Source organism: Culex pipiens, chromosome 1 (genome assembly GCF_016801865.2).
Source record: "Culex pipiens pallens isolate TS chromosome 1, TS_CPP_V2, whole genome shotgun sequence".
Taxonomy (NCBI): Eukaryota; Metazoa; Arthropoda; class Insecta; order Diptera; family Culicidae; genus Culex; species Culex pipiens.
Window position 1 is genome coordinate 110,121,923 of NC_068937.1, and position 15,896 is coordinate 110,137,818.

The following is a 15,896-nucleotide window of genomic DNA, read 5'->3' on the forward strand; positions in this document are numbered from 1 at the left end:
CTCATCACCAGCCAGAGCACTTATTAATACAAGTTGAAATATCATTAATTTAGGTCATAATTAAAGTATATTTTCAATTTTCATTAATTTAGGTCATAATTAAAGTATATTTTCAATTTTCTGTCTATTGCTCATAATCAGCCAGAGCACTAAATCATACAGGTTGAAAAATCATTAATATTGGTTATTATCAAAGTATATTTTCAAATTCAAGTCTATTGCTCATAATCAGCCAGAGCACTAAATCATACAGGTTGAAAAATCATTAATATTGTTTATTTTCATAGTATATTTTCAAATTCAAGTCTATTGCTCATCACCAGCCAGAGCACTAATTCATACAAGTTGAAAAATCATTAATATTGGTTATTATCAAAGTATATTTTCAAATTCAAGTCTATTGCTCATAACCAGCCAGAGCACTAATTCATAAAAAAAACGAAGTTGACTTTATAGCTGTCGGCCACCATTGCTAGTACCAACCACTAGTGTCTTCCTTTTTATCTACAAGGACTTCGCCGCCCTGGGCTCCTAAGTGTATGGAAGTATGGCACGGAGCGACGGCGCCGAATACCCATATTTACACAAAGAATTTTAGAGCGCCCCGCCGCGGGATTCGAACCGGCGACCTCTGGATTGTGAGTACAGTGCGCGGTCCGATTGATCCACACGGGCGGGACCGTGTTGTTTATTTTCATAGTATATTTTCAAATTCAAGTCTATTGCTCATCACCAGCCAGAGCACTAATTCATACAAGTTGAAAAATCATTAATTTAGGTCATAATTAAAGTATATTTTCAATTTTCTGTCTATTGCTCATAATCAGCCAGAGCACTAAATCATACAGGTTGAAAAATCATTAATATTGGTTATTATCAAAGTATATTTTCAAATTCAAGTCTATTGCTCATAATCAGCCAGAGCACTAAATCATACAGGTTGAAAAATCATTAATATTGTTTATTTTCATAGTATATTTTCAAATTCAAGTCTATTGCTTATCACCAGCCAGAGCACTAATTCATACAAGTTGAAAAATCATTAATATTGTTTATTTTCATAGTATATTTTCAAATTCAAGTCTATTGCTCATCACCAGCCAGAGCACTTATTAATACAAGTTGAAATATCATTAATTTAGGTCATAATTAAAGTATATTTTCAATTTTCATTAATTTAGGTCATAATTAAAGTATATTTTCAATTTTCTGTCTATTGCTCATAATCAGCCAGAGCACTAAATCATACAGGTTGAAAAATCATTAATATTGGTTATTATCAAAGTATATTTTCAAATTCAAGTCTATTGCTCATAATCAGCCAGAGCACTAAATCATACAGGTTGAAAAATCATTAATATTAGTTATTATCAAAGTATATTTTCAAATTCAAGTCTATTGCTCATAACCAGCCAGAGCACTAATTCATACAGGTTGAAAAATCATTAATATTGTTTATTGTTATAGTATATTTTCAAATTCAAGTCTATTGCTCATCACCAGCCAGAGCACTTATTAATACAAGTTGAAATATCATTAATTTAGGTCATAATTAAAGTATATTTTCAATTTTCATTAATTTAGGTCATAATTAAAGTATATTTTCAATTTTCTGTCTATTGCTCATAATCAGCCAGAGCACTAAATCATACAGGTTGAAAAATCATTAATATTGGTTATTATCAAAGTATATTTTCAAATTCAAGTCTATTGCTCATAATCAGCCAGAGCACTAAATCATACAGGTTGAAAAATCATTAATATTGTTTATTTTCATAGTATATTTTCAAATTCAAGTCTATTGCTCATCACCAGCCAGAGCACTAATTCATACAAGTTGAAAAATCATTAATATTGGTTATTATCAAAGTATATTTTCAAATTCAAGTCTATTGCTCATAACCAGCCAGAGCACTAATTCATAAAAAAAACGAAGTTGACTTTATAGCTGTCGGCCACCATTGCTAGTACCAACCACTAGTGTCTTCCTTTTTATCTACAAGGACTTCGCCGCCCTGGGCTCCTAAGTGTATGGAAGTATGGCACGGAGCGACGGCGCCGAATACCCATATTTACACAAAGAATTTTAGAGCGCCCCGCCGCGGGATTCGAACCGGCGACCTCTGGATTGTGAGTCCAGTGCGCGGTCCGATTGATCCACACGGGCGGGACCGTGTTGTTTATTTTCATAGTATATTTTCAAATTCAAGTCTATTGCTCATCACCAGCCAGAGCACTCATTCATAAAAGTTGAAAAATCATTAATTTAGGTGATAATTAAAGTATATTTTCAATTTTCATTAATCTAGGTCATAATTAAAGTATATTTTCAATTTTCTGTCTATTGCTCATAACCAGCCAGAGCACTAATTCATTCAGGTTGAAAAATCTTTAATATTGGTTATTATCAAAGTATATTTTCAAATTCAAGTCTATTGCTCATCACCAGCCAGAGCACTTATTAATACAAGTTGAAAAATCATTAATTTAGGTCATAATTAAAGTATATTTTCAATTTTCTGTCTATTGCTCATAATCAGCCAGAGCACCAAATCATACAGGTTGAAAAATCATTAATATTGGTTATTATCAAAGTATATTTTCAAATTCAAGTCTATTGCTCATCACCAGTCAGAGCACTAATTCATACAAGTTGAAAAATCATTAATTTAGGTCATAATTAAAGTATATTTTCAATTTTCATTAATTTAGGTCATAATTAAAGTATATTTTCAATTTTCTGTCTATTGCTCATAATCAGCCAGAGCACTAAATCATACAGGTTGAAAAATCATCACCAGCCAGAGCTCTAATTCATACAAGTTGAAAAATCATTAATTTAGGTCATAATTAAAGTATATTTTCAATTTTCATTAATTTAGGTCATAATTAAAGTATATTTTCAATTTTCTGTCTATTGCTCATAACCAGCCAGAGCACTAATTCATACAGGTTGAAAAAGCATTAATATTGGTTATTATCAAAGTATATTTTCAATTTCAAGTCTATTGCTTATCACCGGCCAGTGCACTAATGCATACAAGTTGAAAAAATATTAATTTTGGTCATAATCAAAGTATATTTGGAATTGCATGCCTGCAGCTCATCACCAGCTATTTAATATTATTGTTTTTTTTTGTTTATTGAAACTAATTAAAAGTTTCCAAATAAAACTTTATTTAGAAATTTTTCATGAAGTTTGTAAGGAAAATTGAAGAGCACTTATTCTGCTTTGGAGCACTTAATAGCACTTATTTTTCCCTAAATTTTTACCCAAAAAAATTTAAAATGGCCCAAAAAATCCAAAATGGCTGCATGTGTAACTAGGCGTGAGTGTCAATATTTTGTATGGGAGTTTGTATGGAAATTTGGAGAGCACTAAATCTGCCCTTGGAGCACTAAATAGCACTAATTTTTCTCTAAATTTTGACCCCCAAAAAAATCCAAAATGGCGGCATGTGTAACCTGGCGTGAGTGTCAATATTTTGTATGGGAGTTTGTATGGAAATTTGAAGAGCACTAAATCTGCCCTTGGAGCACTAAATAGCACTAATTATTCTCTAAATATTGACGCCGGAAAAATCCAAAATGGCGGCATGTGTAACCTGGCGTGAGTGTCAATATTTTGTATGGGAGTTTGTTTGGAAATTTGACGAGCACTAAATCTGCCCTTGGAGCACTAAATAGCACTAATTATTCTCTAAATATTGACGCCGGAAAAATCCAAAATGGCGTCATGTGTAACCTGGCGTGAGTGTCAATATTTTGTATGGGAGTTTGTATGGAAATTTGGAGAGCACTAAATCTGCCCTTGGAGCACTAAATAGCACTAATTTTTCTCTAAATATTGACGCCGGAAAATCCAAAATGGCGTCATGTGTAACCTGGCGTGAGTGTCAATATTTGGTATGGGAGTTTGTATGAAAATTTCAATAGCACTAATTCTGCCCTTGGAGCACTAAATAGCACTAATTATTCTCTAAATATTGGCGCCGGAAAAATCCAAAATGGCGTCATGTGTAACCTGGCGTGAGTGTCAATATTTTGTATGGGAGTATGTATGAAAATTTCAATAGCACTAAATCTGCCCTTGGAGCACTAAATAGCACAAAGTTCTTTGTTAAAAAAAATCTTTTAGTACACCGAAACACAAACATCAATTTTATTAGAAATATGAGAATAGTATTTTAGTAATTTAGTATTATTTTTTTAACATTAGAGTGTGATCTTCTCGAAAAAACATTTTCAATGCATTCCTATGCATTTCCTATCAATACATTTTTTTTCTTCAAAAAGTTAAACCGACGGTTTAACAGTACTTCATGATAATCATTAATTGTGCGTGAATATTCCGGCTTATTTATTATATTTGATGCTTACCTAATCATACTATTATTGGACGATTATTTTATTGTAACTCTTAATGTTGATAGCTGCTATAGATTTTTGTCACATAAATATCGTTCCAGTACATCACAACACATTGTTAGCATTTATGTTTTATGTTATAGTGAAAGAGTATATTTAATGTTTTTTAGACACGACTTTGTGCATTAAATAATATTTTCACATTCACAAATTTCACGTTGCAAGGAGCTGTGGGGCTGATTAGTTACGCAGTTCGCTTAGTAGACGAATTGTCCTGGGTTCAATAACCAACGAGAGAGTAGGAGGTCATTACGTAGTTATGCGGCTATAAAATATGATTGCAAGCTATATTATCTATCATTGATGATTATTATTGTAATACAATTAATATAATAGCATGAACACTGATGAACACTGATTAGTTTCAAATTGTTTACAGACAGTCCACATGGTTAATACTTTATCTTTTTTTTCATTAATGATGTATGATACTGATAAATTACTTTTCACTATAACTTATGTGGAACAATTATATTCGAGCAGATTTTGCTTTTTCTTTATAGGAAAACTGACATTTCTACCACTCGGAACCGCTACTCCAATGAACTAATTTTATGAAATACTATTCAAACCCCAGCATCCCCTTTATTGCTTTATAGCATCCCCCCCAATTGGCAGGTTTCAAGTCTTGTTATACATTACTTTCATATGGCTCACATTGTTGGTCTGAATCAAGTGTGAAAGTCTTTGATGATTTGCGTGATTTCTGCCCAGTGTGGTCATCTTCCTGTGATTGTTCATGACGACCCATAGTTCTCATTGATGGATGGACTTCCTGTTGGCACACCGATGGATGATTTGGGATACACTGGAAACAATACGGGCCAGAGGGATCCGTTTCATCCGACGCCTTCGTGTGGGTCTGCTGCTGAATTTTACCACCACGATTGGCCACCTGCTTCTTTTCGATGGAAGTTTCCCAGCTCAGTGCCATGGCACAAGCTCTACCAAAAGTCAGCTCCGGCTCAGCAAGCAACTTTATTCGAAGATTGCTGCTTAATACTCCAGCTACAAACTGTTCCCGGAGAACTTCCTGCTGGAACGCTGCATCAAACTGACACTGCTGAAATCGGATTTGAAGCTTGAGGACAAAATCTGCGATGGATTCGTCTGGGTGCTGATAAGATCGGTGGAACCGATAACGTTTTGTAACGACACTTTCGATCGAATTCATGGTGACGACAAATGCACAGCTCCAAATGACTACTTATATCCCGGTTGACTTGTGTGAACTGATCAGGTCAGTGGCTAGAACAACACTGAAATATCTATTCTTTGCGGAGAGCCTTTTATAGCTCCAAATCATCCGAGTATTGCCAAGTATTTTAATTAATGGAACATAATATTTTACTGCAGTTATCATGCTTCCAGTGATTGAATAGAAAAAAAAAATACCCGCGCTGATTAAATATTATTTTACCAACAAATGAAAGTACCCATAGATTTTCTACGTATGTTCACGATAGGGTTTTAGGTTATAATGTGTATTGCCTAATTGAACCTTATGGTGATGTAACTATATTTGCAAAAACTAGACTAAATGCGAGTGAAAATTATTTGCAAATTATCATTTTGGTTTTATCTCAGAAACCAAAAAAAAAAAATGCATATATGCAATGAAATATAATATCGTTTTGCACACAGCAAAAACCAAAACACCAAAAATCAGTGTTTAATGTTTGACCTGAAATAACTTTCCAACTTAAAATCTTAATTATCAGGCACATATTCAATGTGATGAGTCCACTAATGGAGATGAAATTGACACATTTTATACGAATCTCGTTATTGTGTTTTTAGTGTGCTATGAGCATTTGTGCATTTCGACGCTGTCGTGCTATCTTGTCGCATCCGCCATTTCGACGTTCCGAGAAAAACGCGTTTGAATGTTTGACCTTGAGTAAACAAAAACTAGAGCACGCAATGTAAACAATAACAAACACGTTTTGTTTGGCTGACCATTCTGTGCATTTTCCCGAAGTTTGGTTGAAGTTGGTTGCAAAAACTGCATCTTAAGTCGTCTAACTTGTACGTGCGTCAAAAGCGTTCTGACCTGAAATTCCTTTGGCCAGTTGTCGCACTTACATCAATTTTCAGGGAGTGACAAGGTAGCACGACATGCTTGAAACTTCTTTTAAATGTAGAGTGACAGCAACGCACGGAGTTTATTCGGTTTAATTGAATATCTCAGGATTGAAATCGAATTTTGGGGATCAGTGGAGGTCAAAAGGTGAGACATTGTTAGCTGCACAAAATGGCGTTCCTAACTCAATTTGGCCCAAAATGCACGTGCGACAAGTTAGCATGACGGCGACGATTTGTAGTAGATATTGTTGGATTGCTCAGTTAACCTTCTGATCAATTGATGCTGCAGAAATAATGTACGGTCCATGCAAGCTTTTTGACTGCCAATGTGAATTTTGTAGTTTAACGCACTGGACAAAAAATCAATTCGGCGCACAGTGGGATAAAATTGGGAAAAAGGCGATTACGTCCACATCTCGGAACGCGGCTAGTTCCCCAATTCCTGCCAAGACTTTTCTTATGTAAAAACCCGATTTAATCCCACCTGGGGTGGGATAGAGCCTTTCTTACAAAAGGAAGATAACGGCAGTTGATTTTTTTTCTTCGAAGAAATAGCAAAATAAAGAATGATCCATTCATGAATCAATTCAAAAATCAACCTGATTTTTTCATATAACTGAAAAGCGCTGTTTTTTGCCCCATTCGCCATGGCCGGGTGTAAGCTGTACTGGCACACAAGCATTTTCGATTTTTAAAATCAGAACAACTTGATTGCTCCGGCAGAAGTCCTAGCGGTGAGTCGCGTTGACGTGCGTCTCCTTCGAGGTTTTTTTTTTCGCGTGTTTTTGGTGGCGAATTGCAGCGTTTGCAAGCGGACTGACACGTTCCGGTGGTCGGTGGAACCGTCGTGGACACGGCGGCGGTGCAGCAGCGGAGAAGGAACGAGTTCCCGCATCCGAGCAGCAGTAGGAGTGAGCAGCAGCGGCCGCGAAGGCAGCTGAGGCGAGAGACGGTCGTTGGCCGGTGGAATCGGCCCCGGAGAGCCGACTGCGGTCGACGGACCAGTTTTCGGCCAGGCCAGGTCGGAGACAAACCCCGGTGTTTGTGTGTGGCTGGTAGCAGGCAGCACAACAACAAGCGCGCGCAAACGAGCTTCCCGCGCATAGTTTAGTTTCATCCCCTTTTGTTTCGTTTAGTTTATCGCGTTTCTTCGTAAACATGGATCCGACCGAGTCGGACCATGAGGAATATGATTTCGATTCAACCCTTGAGGGTGACGAGGACGTGGAAATGGAGGACTCTGTTTCGGTAGTTCCTTCAAACACTACCAACAGGAACCACTTCCTGAAGGATAAGGATGATGGCGGTAAACGGGGATCCTCGGACGGGTCTGTGAGGACGAAGCGAAAGCGTCCTAAACCAGATCCGAATCCGGTTCCCCCTCAACCACCGATTCCTCCCTTGACTCCAGAACCGAGTCCTCCCAATCCAGTGCACCGGACTTAGTCCGTGCGACCTACCGTAACTTAAATTATAGCAAAGACGCTCACTTGAGTTGGGCACAGTGGCCAAAGGTGCTTTTATTCACACCGTCAGCACAGACGAGCGCCCCGCGCGGCTGTGCAGTTTTTGCAACACATGGCCAGCTTTGCTGATGTGGGCTTTTGGGTTTCCTCTGGGGACATCGAGTGTCTTACCAGGGAATTGAACCTTTGTGCTCTCTTGTACTAAGCTTGCAGGTTTTCCAATCTTGTAAGCATAAGAGAACACAGAGGCATCAAAGATAAAATACTGATCTAAAATTAGATTTTTATCGTGACGATCCCCACAATGTTTAGTTGCAAAATGTTTCATCAAGTATTAGATACGTACTACCGAAAAAAAAAACCAAAGAGTTTTAAGAGTACTATAACTTATTACAAAACATTGTTCTAGAACTCATTTTTTATCGCGCTATTCAAGTACTATAAATTGTTACAAAAATACGTAAATACTGAAAAAAATCTAACTTTGTTCAAGAACTAGAATTTTATCATGATGGCCTCCACAGTTTTTGGTTGGAAAACATCTATTAAAATGATTGCAACATGTTTCCCAAATAGTCTGAAAAATTTGATTTTCTTATATAGTTACTCACTGAGGGGGACTGGGCCATTCGGCAGAATGACGGTCGGCAGACAACCAAAAGGCAGAAAAGGTCATTCGGCAGACAAACATTCGGCATAAAGTAAATTCGGCGGAAAAGTACGAATGGCAGAAAAATGTTCGGCAGAAAGGTCAAATGGCAGACAGGGTCATTTGGCGGAACGTCGATTGGCAGAAAAGCACATAAGGCAGACAAACAAATGGCAGAAAAGATCATTAAGCAGAATATATCATAAGGCAGAATATTATTTGGCAGACAAAGTCATTTTTGTCCAACTTCTTACCAGCAACTTTATCGAGACAGGACCCAGTTAGACAACCTGGACTGAGCTTACGACTTAACCTGTAGGTCCGACGGGGGCCAACATTCAATTTCCCGTCCGACGGAAAGCGTGACCAGACAAATCTTTAAAAGGGCATAAAATTTCCGATCTTCTGATACCCATACATCAATGTTTTCTATAAAACCCACGTTTTTAAATACCTGGGCTTTTCGCCCAGTTTGATCCACGAGAAAAAAAATTACGAAAGTCCATACATTTTTGGCAGATTGCTCAAACGAAACCATAACAACTTTTTTGCTTAGGTATTTAAAAACGTGGGTTTTATAGAAAACCTAGATGTATGGGTATCAAAAGATCGGAATTTGTTTGCCCTTTCCAATGCCACAGAGATTGACTTGTGAATCGTGGACCGGTTCGGATGCCGGCGGATTTTCCGACGACGAAATTTCGGGTTTAAACGAAATTCCAACGAAAAATCTATTCTATCGATACAAATACCCCCAAAACGGTGTTATACCCACTCCAAAATGTTCATTTAGCAATTCTATGGTAATATATTGACATTTAGTTGAATTAAAAGTTTGCAAAATTAAGTTTAGATAAGTTTTATATAGAATTTCCAGAGTTATATAAACTTTTATACTAAGTAGTTAGTAAACTTTATATTCAATCCAAATTATTTTTTTAATCAGTCAAGGATGCCTAGTTGGAGTTGGGAGACTGGATTTATGGTGATTTGTCAAAAAATAACATTATTTATGTTAATTTTTCGAAAGGTGTACAAACTTTTTTTGCACCTTTTTTATTTTCGTAAAAGTATTTGTTATATAACTTTTTATGGAAATCATCTTTTCATGAGCTTTTTATAGCAAAATGTTCGGCATGAGTTTCTGAATAAAACGTAGTACTAGGTTTTTGTCAAACTTTTAATTGTTTATATGTTTCATCACAAAATGTGCATAGTGCCCAAGGGATGTAAATATTTTTTTTACATACATTACTTTCTTTTAATGTGTACCAACATTGACCAAAATATGACATCGGTATTACGTCTACAGCCCGAGTTATTCAACTGTCTCATTATAGACGCACTTGGCAGGAACAATGAGACACTCTACGAAAATCAATTATTTTCTAATAAAATGTCATGTTTTTGTATTGTTCCGTTGCAGGTAACTTGCCTTAATTATTTTAAAGCAATTTTACCAACTTGAAACTTTAATTAACAAAAGTTATACCATAAAGTATTAGAATATTGTAAAATCCATATATTTATACCAAAAAACTTTATATTTTTTGTTAAATGGAGTTAAAACTCAATAAATATGCCAAAAATCACTTTCAATTAATATTTTGAAAGAGTTACGTACACAGAAAAAAAAATCCGGTAAATTTACATCATTTATGATGTACCAAAAGTGCACGTCATTAATGATGCTAATTTACATTAATTTCATTGTAAATTTAAATGCCATCCGATGTAAATTGGCCCAAGGAAATTTGATTTCATGTCTTGTAAATTTCCGATGAAAATAACGTAAATTTACCCAAAATCAATTTTTTTTTGCTCCGTTGAATCTGAAATCCGATGTAAATTTCATGCGTTTATGAGCCAAATCTTGACAAAAAAATATTGCTGATCCAGAAAAGACACTAAGTAGGAAATTCGTAATTTTATCCTACTTCGTGTCTAGTTGAGGATTAGAAATACTGTTTTGTTTAAGAACTGTACTTTGCTCAACACAAAAGCGCATAAAATTCAAGCAGATATCGATTCAACGGAGCAAAAATTATTTCAAATTGTTGATAGAATGAATACTTAAATTTGAAAATCGCTCGCTGGGGCGCAGTAAAGTTTTCCCCAAGTTCAGCTCGGCAAGAAAGAATTGAATAATAGAAAAGTTTGATATATTTACCCATCCTTAGAGCAAACTAGAGCGTCATCACTTGACGAATGTCGAAGGTACAAATTCTCTCAAGGTTCTGTCGAAGTTCACGATTAAAGCAGTGCAGGTGTTGTCTTCCAGCTGACCTGCACTGCAATTCGAGCATGTCTAGCACGAAGGTAGCCTTTTCCTTCGTTCTACTGTTTACGGACCTATCATTTCTGCAGGTCTCCACTAGTAATGTCGGGGGTGTGTAGTCCTAGATTGCCTGAAGAATTTGACGAAATACAACGGTGCATACCTACTTGCTCTTGACTAGACTCTTAAAGATTATCACCATCGATCAGCATCGGCCAAACTGTTAAAAAAGTGTAAATTCATATAATCCTTTCAACATAATAAAATTGTATCTCCTAATTATCTTCGGGTGGAGAATGCGTTCTTACTTTTCAAGCTGGCAGCCAGGTCCATTGAAGTGTTGCAGCTGCTGGCTGGACCGATTCCGGCGTTTTCCGTGGATTCTGTTTCGGCGTTTTCGAGGGCAGTCATTTCATATTTTTCAGCTATCCAGCTAGCCAGCTCAACCGAATTCCGTCACTTCCTGTGAACTGTTAGAGTGAATGTTTTGAAAATATTTTTGAGAGATATCGATTTCAAATTACTTACCTTTCTATTCCGAAATGCGTCTCTCTTGCAAATTTATGGTAAAACAAATAAAAATGCGTTCATGAAACAGTTTGAGGAAAAATATTGTTCGCTGATTCTGCAGAATCGCACCAAACAAAAACAGCGTCGATACGTCAAAAATATCGTTTGTTGATAGTACACGCTTATTTGAGAAAACATTCTTCAGAGAGAAATTCTGCCGGAGTTACGCAAGGGTGTAGATTTGAACAGGTCAGGTGGATGCACAAACGTAACTCGAGTGTGTGTATTTCTTCACCCAAAAATATTTTTTTTTTCTGTTTTGATAACATCGAACAAGGCAATGTAACACATAACTTAAACGTTGGTTGAATGAGCGGATGGATCATGGATACAAGCAATCCCTGACAGACGGACAGGGCCGACAACGGCCCGAAATCCGCCCGTCGGCTCGACAAAACGGCCCGAATTCCAACGGTTTGTCCGACGGAATTCGGGCCCTTTTCGTGCGTATATGCAACACTTTGTCCGACGATCGACGAAATCGGCTTTCGAGAAAATCGACGTTGACGGGCCGTTGTCGGGCCGTTTTCGGGCGACTTTGTTATTAAGAATGTCCTGCGATTGTCGGACGCCCACGTTTCGGATTTTTGTGTTGATTAAACTAAAACAATCTATTTTTTCATAGCTTTTTATGTTTTTATTTGTTGTTATTGTATAATTAATTACCCGCCATATAATCCGTACAAGGAAACGATTTTCATCCGAGGTGCCACAAATCAACTGATCGTTAGATTGGAAATTCTATGAGTCAGTCAAAGCTTTGCTGTTAGAGACTAAAGTTGAAACCTATAAAAAGGATTCTTATTAGCAAATAATAAGAGAAACAAAAAAAGTTATTTTAATTTACCTTTTTGATTTGATCATTTTGCTAGTCCTGAAAGTCCCTGGATTTGGAATCGTGGGGCTTACCCTTAAACATCGAGCCCATCGCTTAATAGGACGTCTTCCAGTGCTATTTGGAGCAGATTGGATTGTTTTAAACTGAATTCTGATTATAATTCACGAAACATAAACTTTTCTGGACTTGGACTTGGAAAAAAACGGATTCGTCATCAAATTGCGTAGCCTACTAGTACAAAAACAAATTGCAGATGCACGAGGTGGTCACTCCAAATATATTGCATTTATTTCATAAGTTGATCCGTATGTGCATCCATATTTACGTACATACACGATTCCTCTATGAATTTTATTTCAGTGTTTTTTTCACAGCTGTCATCGCAAAAGCGCTCACTGCTGATTGTTTACAAAACAAAACAAATCTCTTGGTTCTTGCTATTCTCCGGCCAAATTTTTTGGGTCGCAAGGCTGGGTTGAATTCCGGGGAGTAATCGGGACGGAGTTGAAGCTACGTTAGTTCCCGTGCAACTGAGATTCCGTTGCATTTCCCGGCCGGGAGATTCGCTGGCGCTCTATTATCATCCGGCAATTTCTAGGGTCAGCAGCTTCGTCGTAGTGAATCCGGATTTTCCATTGTTTTGTGCTGAGTGTTTCGGACTCAGTAAGGCTAGCCAGCAAGCGAGATGGTAACCCTGGAGGACAAGTCGATCGAGCTGCTGGATTTGGACCCGCTGGAGATGGAGGAAGACGGGGCGGCGGTGATGGTGCTGGACTCCCAGCGGAAGGGCAAGCGCGCTGTCATTAAGACTTCGACGCGGCAGACGTACTTTTTGCCCGTGATTGGCCTGATTGATCCGGAGAAGCTTAAAACGGGCGATTTGGTGGGCGGCGTGAACAAGGATTCGTATCTAATCCTGGAGACACTTCCGGCTGAGAATAACGCGCGCGTCAAGGTGTTGGAGGTGGACGAACGGACTTCCGAGCAGTACAAGGACATTGGCTGGTTGGACAAGCATATCCAGGAACTTATTGAGGCCGTCGTGCTGTTGATGACGCAAAGGACAAGTTCAAGAACCTGGAAATTCATCCGCTGAAGGGAGTACGCAAACTTAATCGACCTTCCTGAAGTTGGCCGGCCCACAGCTGGTGCAAATGTTCATCGGAGACGGTGCCAAGTTCGTCCGGGACGCGTTAGCTGTTGCAAATGCATGTTAGAACTTATTTGACCTAATTTGGTAACCTCACCTCTAGCCTCACCACTTATCTTAGAGTTCGACGAGAGACGAACTTCGAAGTCGCCTTGGATTTTCTTTTTTATTTAATTTTGTGGTTTCAGCCATAATTTTATTTTTGTATTGTTAAATATGATGAAAAAAATAAACAATATTGAACACCCCCTCCTCTTCCTTTTCCCCCCATGCGACAACGCGTTGCGTTGCGTACTGTTGCACCGCAAATTATTTGCCGAATTTGTCATTTGTCTGACCATGTGCATTGAACGATAACAAAGTTTTGCTTCTCGGAGTTGATGTAGTTCCAGAATCTGTGGGTGGGGAAAACGACCGTCCTCCGGAATCGGTTCGCCCGCAGTTTCTTATAGTAACCACCCACGATCGGGTCAACACAGAACCGCCCTTTAGCTTTCCCGACTCCCGGAGGTTCTCCACAAACGTCTCGCTCCGCACGCGGACAAACACCGCCACAGGTTGGCACTAGACGAGGTCGCGGGAGTAGAGCGTCCAATTTCCCGGGGTTACAAAATTCCCGGGAAACGGGAAATTTTCAACAAATTTCCCGGGAAATCCCGGGAATTCCCGGGAAATTTAAAACTTAACGAAAATTATTTTGATTTTGTGATGCATTTTTTTTCTGATTAATATTTTGCAATAAAATTGTATAGAACAGCAACTTTAATAATCAAAATGAATGTGAGGATCAATTAACGGCTTGACTGCTTGTAAAAAATCGTGCAACTTTGAGAAAATACATTAATTTTCTATTTTTTTATGCTGTCTTTCAAATCGTGCCAAATCAAAAACATAAATTATTAGTAGTTTTTGTTGAGAAGTATTTTTTAAATTAAAGTGTTTTGACAGTGAAAATCTATAATCCTTTAAAATTTGTCTTAGTGACCATAAAATTCATGTAGAAATAATATTTTTCATAGCAAACAACTTATTCCAGAACAAGTATTTTCAACTTGAAAATAAATAGACAATCATTGAATTTGCCTTAATTTCCAGCGCTTTTTTACTTGAAACACTATGTTATGAAATCACAACTCAAAGTTTTCAAATATTTGAAGCGAGTTTAAGAAACATGGTTGCATTCTTTGGGAAAATTTCATATGATACGAAGTTGTTTTTTAATGATTTTTTATGTTTTCAGTTATTTCATTATTGAATTAATTAGATTAAAATAATTTTTACGGTGTAAAAGTGGTTTAAATTAAACGATATTTAACCCTCTTACGCCTTTGGTAGCTGACGTGCTTTATAAATTTTTAACTTCGAATTGTAATATCTTGATTACTTTTAAACAAATTCTTCTCGCATAACCCTCTAAGAAAAATGTTATTAGATCAATTCAATTGTCATCCAATTTGCTCAGGGTAAACAAAAATTTTAAACAAATCTTAATTTTAATCTTTTCTAGCAAAGGTAAATATCTTGTTTTCAAATGGTATAACAAAAAAAATGTTAGAATACGTTTTCAAAAATAAAATCGTTTATATTCAATCCATAATAGCGTAATTTTTGTTGCCCAACATATAAGCAAACAATATTTCTGGTTATGAATGCTTCAGAAAAAAATATTATCTGAATTACACCTTGACATGAGATTTACAGATAAGCTGATTAGTTCAATATGAACAGTACATTGAAATGAATAAAATCAAATAAGGTTCTCTAATAAATATTTTTTTATGATTTCAAAAGATTGATACCAAAAGGGTAGGAAAATGTATTCTACCGCTTGTATTTCGGGAATTCCCGGGAAATTTATAAATTTCCCGGGAAACGGGAAATATTTTTTTTCCTGGAAATCCCGGGAATTCCCGGGAATTTTTTTCCCGGGACGGGAAATTGGACGCTCTACGCGGGAGTCTTATCTTTAGACTTGATCCGGCGGCACCATATTTCCATCATGACGTACTCGGTGTTCCTGCCGTCATCAACCAATTCCGACCCCAGCCGCATTCGCTACTTGAGTAAAAGTGCTGTCGTTTCTGGTCCCGCTGTCGCAATCTTCGTAGGACACCGGAAATTCCGCAGGTGATAAAAAATTCCTTAAGCTGGAAAAAATAATTTATTGGAGCGGTGACAGTTTGAAAACGAAGGAAACAAACAAGTGACAGTTCTGAACTGTCATTATCCACACTGAATAAAACTTCGTTCCGAACATCGTGCAGGTAAATAATATTTACGATATTTACCAAATATTTACGGAAGTTAATCCAATGCGCTACGGATCAACCATGTGCCCAACCCCGTGAGTCTAACATTCTAAAATTCTAAAATTCTAAAATTCTAAAATTCTAAAATTCTAAAATTCTAAAATTCTAAAATTCTAAAATTCT

General features: G+C 37.1%; 1 protein-coding gene across 1 annotated transcript; it reads left to right on the plus strand.

The window, feature by feature from the left end:
* The first annotated feature begins 12,575 nt into the window (after positions 1-12,575).
* LOC128092432 (26S proteasome regulatory subunit 6A-B-like) lies at positions 12,576-13,706 on the plus strand. Its single transcript, XM_052706229.1, has one exon. It carries the CDS (start codon positions 13,000-13,002, stop codon positions 13,408-13,410), a length of 411 nt encoding a protein of 136 aa, XP_052562189.1. The 5' UTR covers positions 12,576-12,999; the 3' UTR covers positions 13,411-13,706.
* The last annotated feature ends 2,190 nt before the right edge of the window (positions 13,707-15,896 follow it).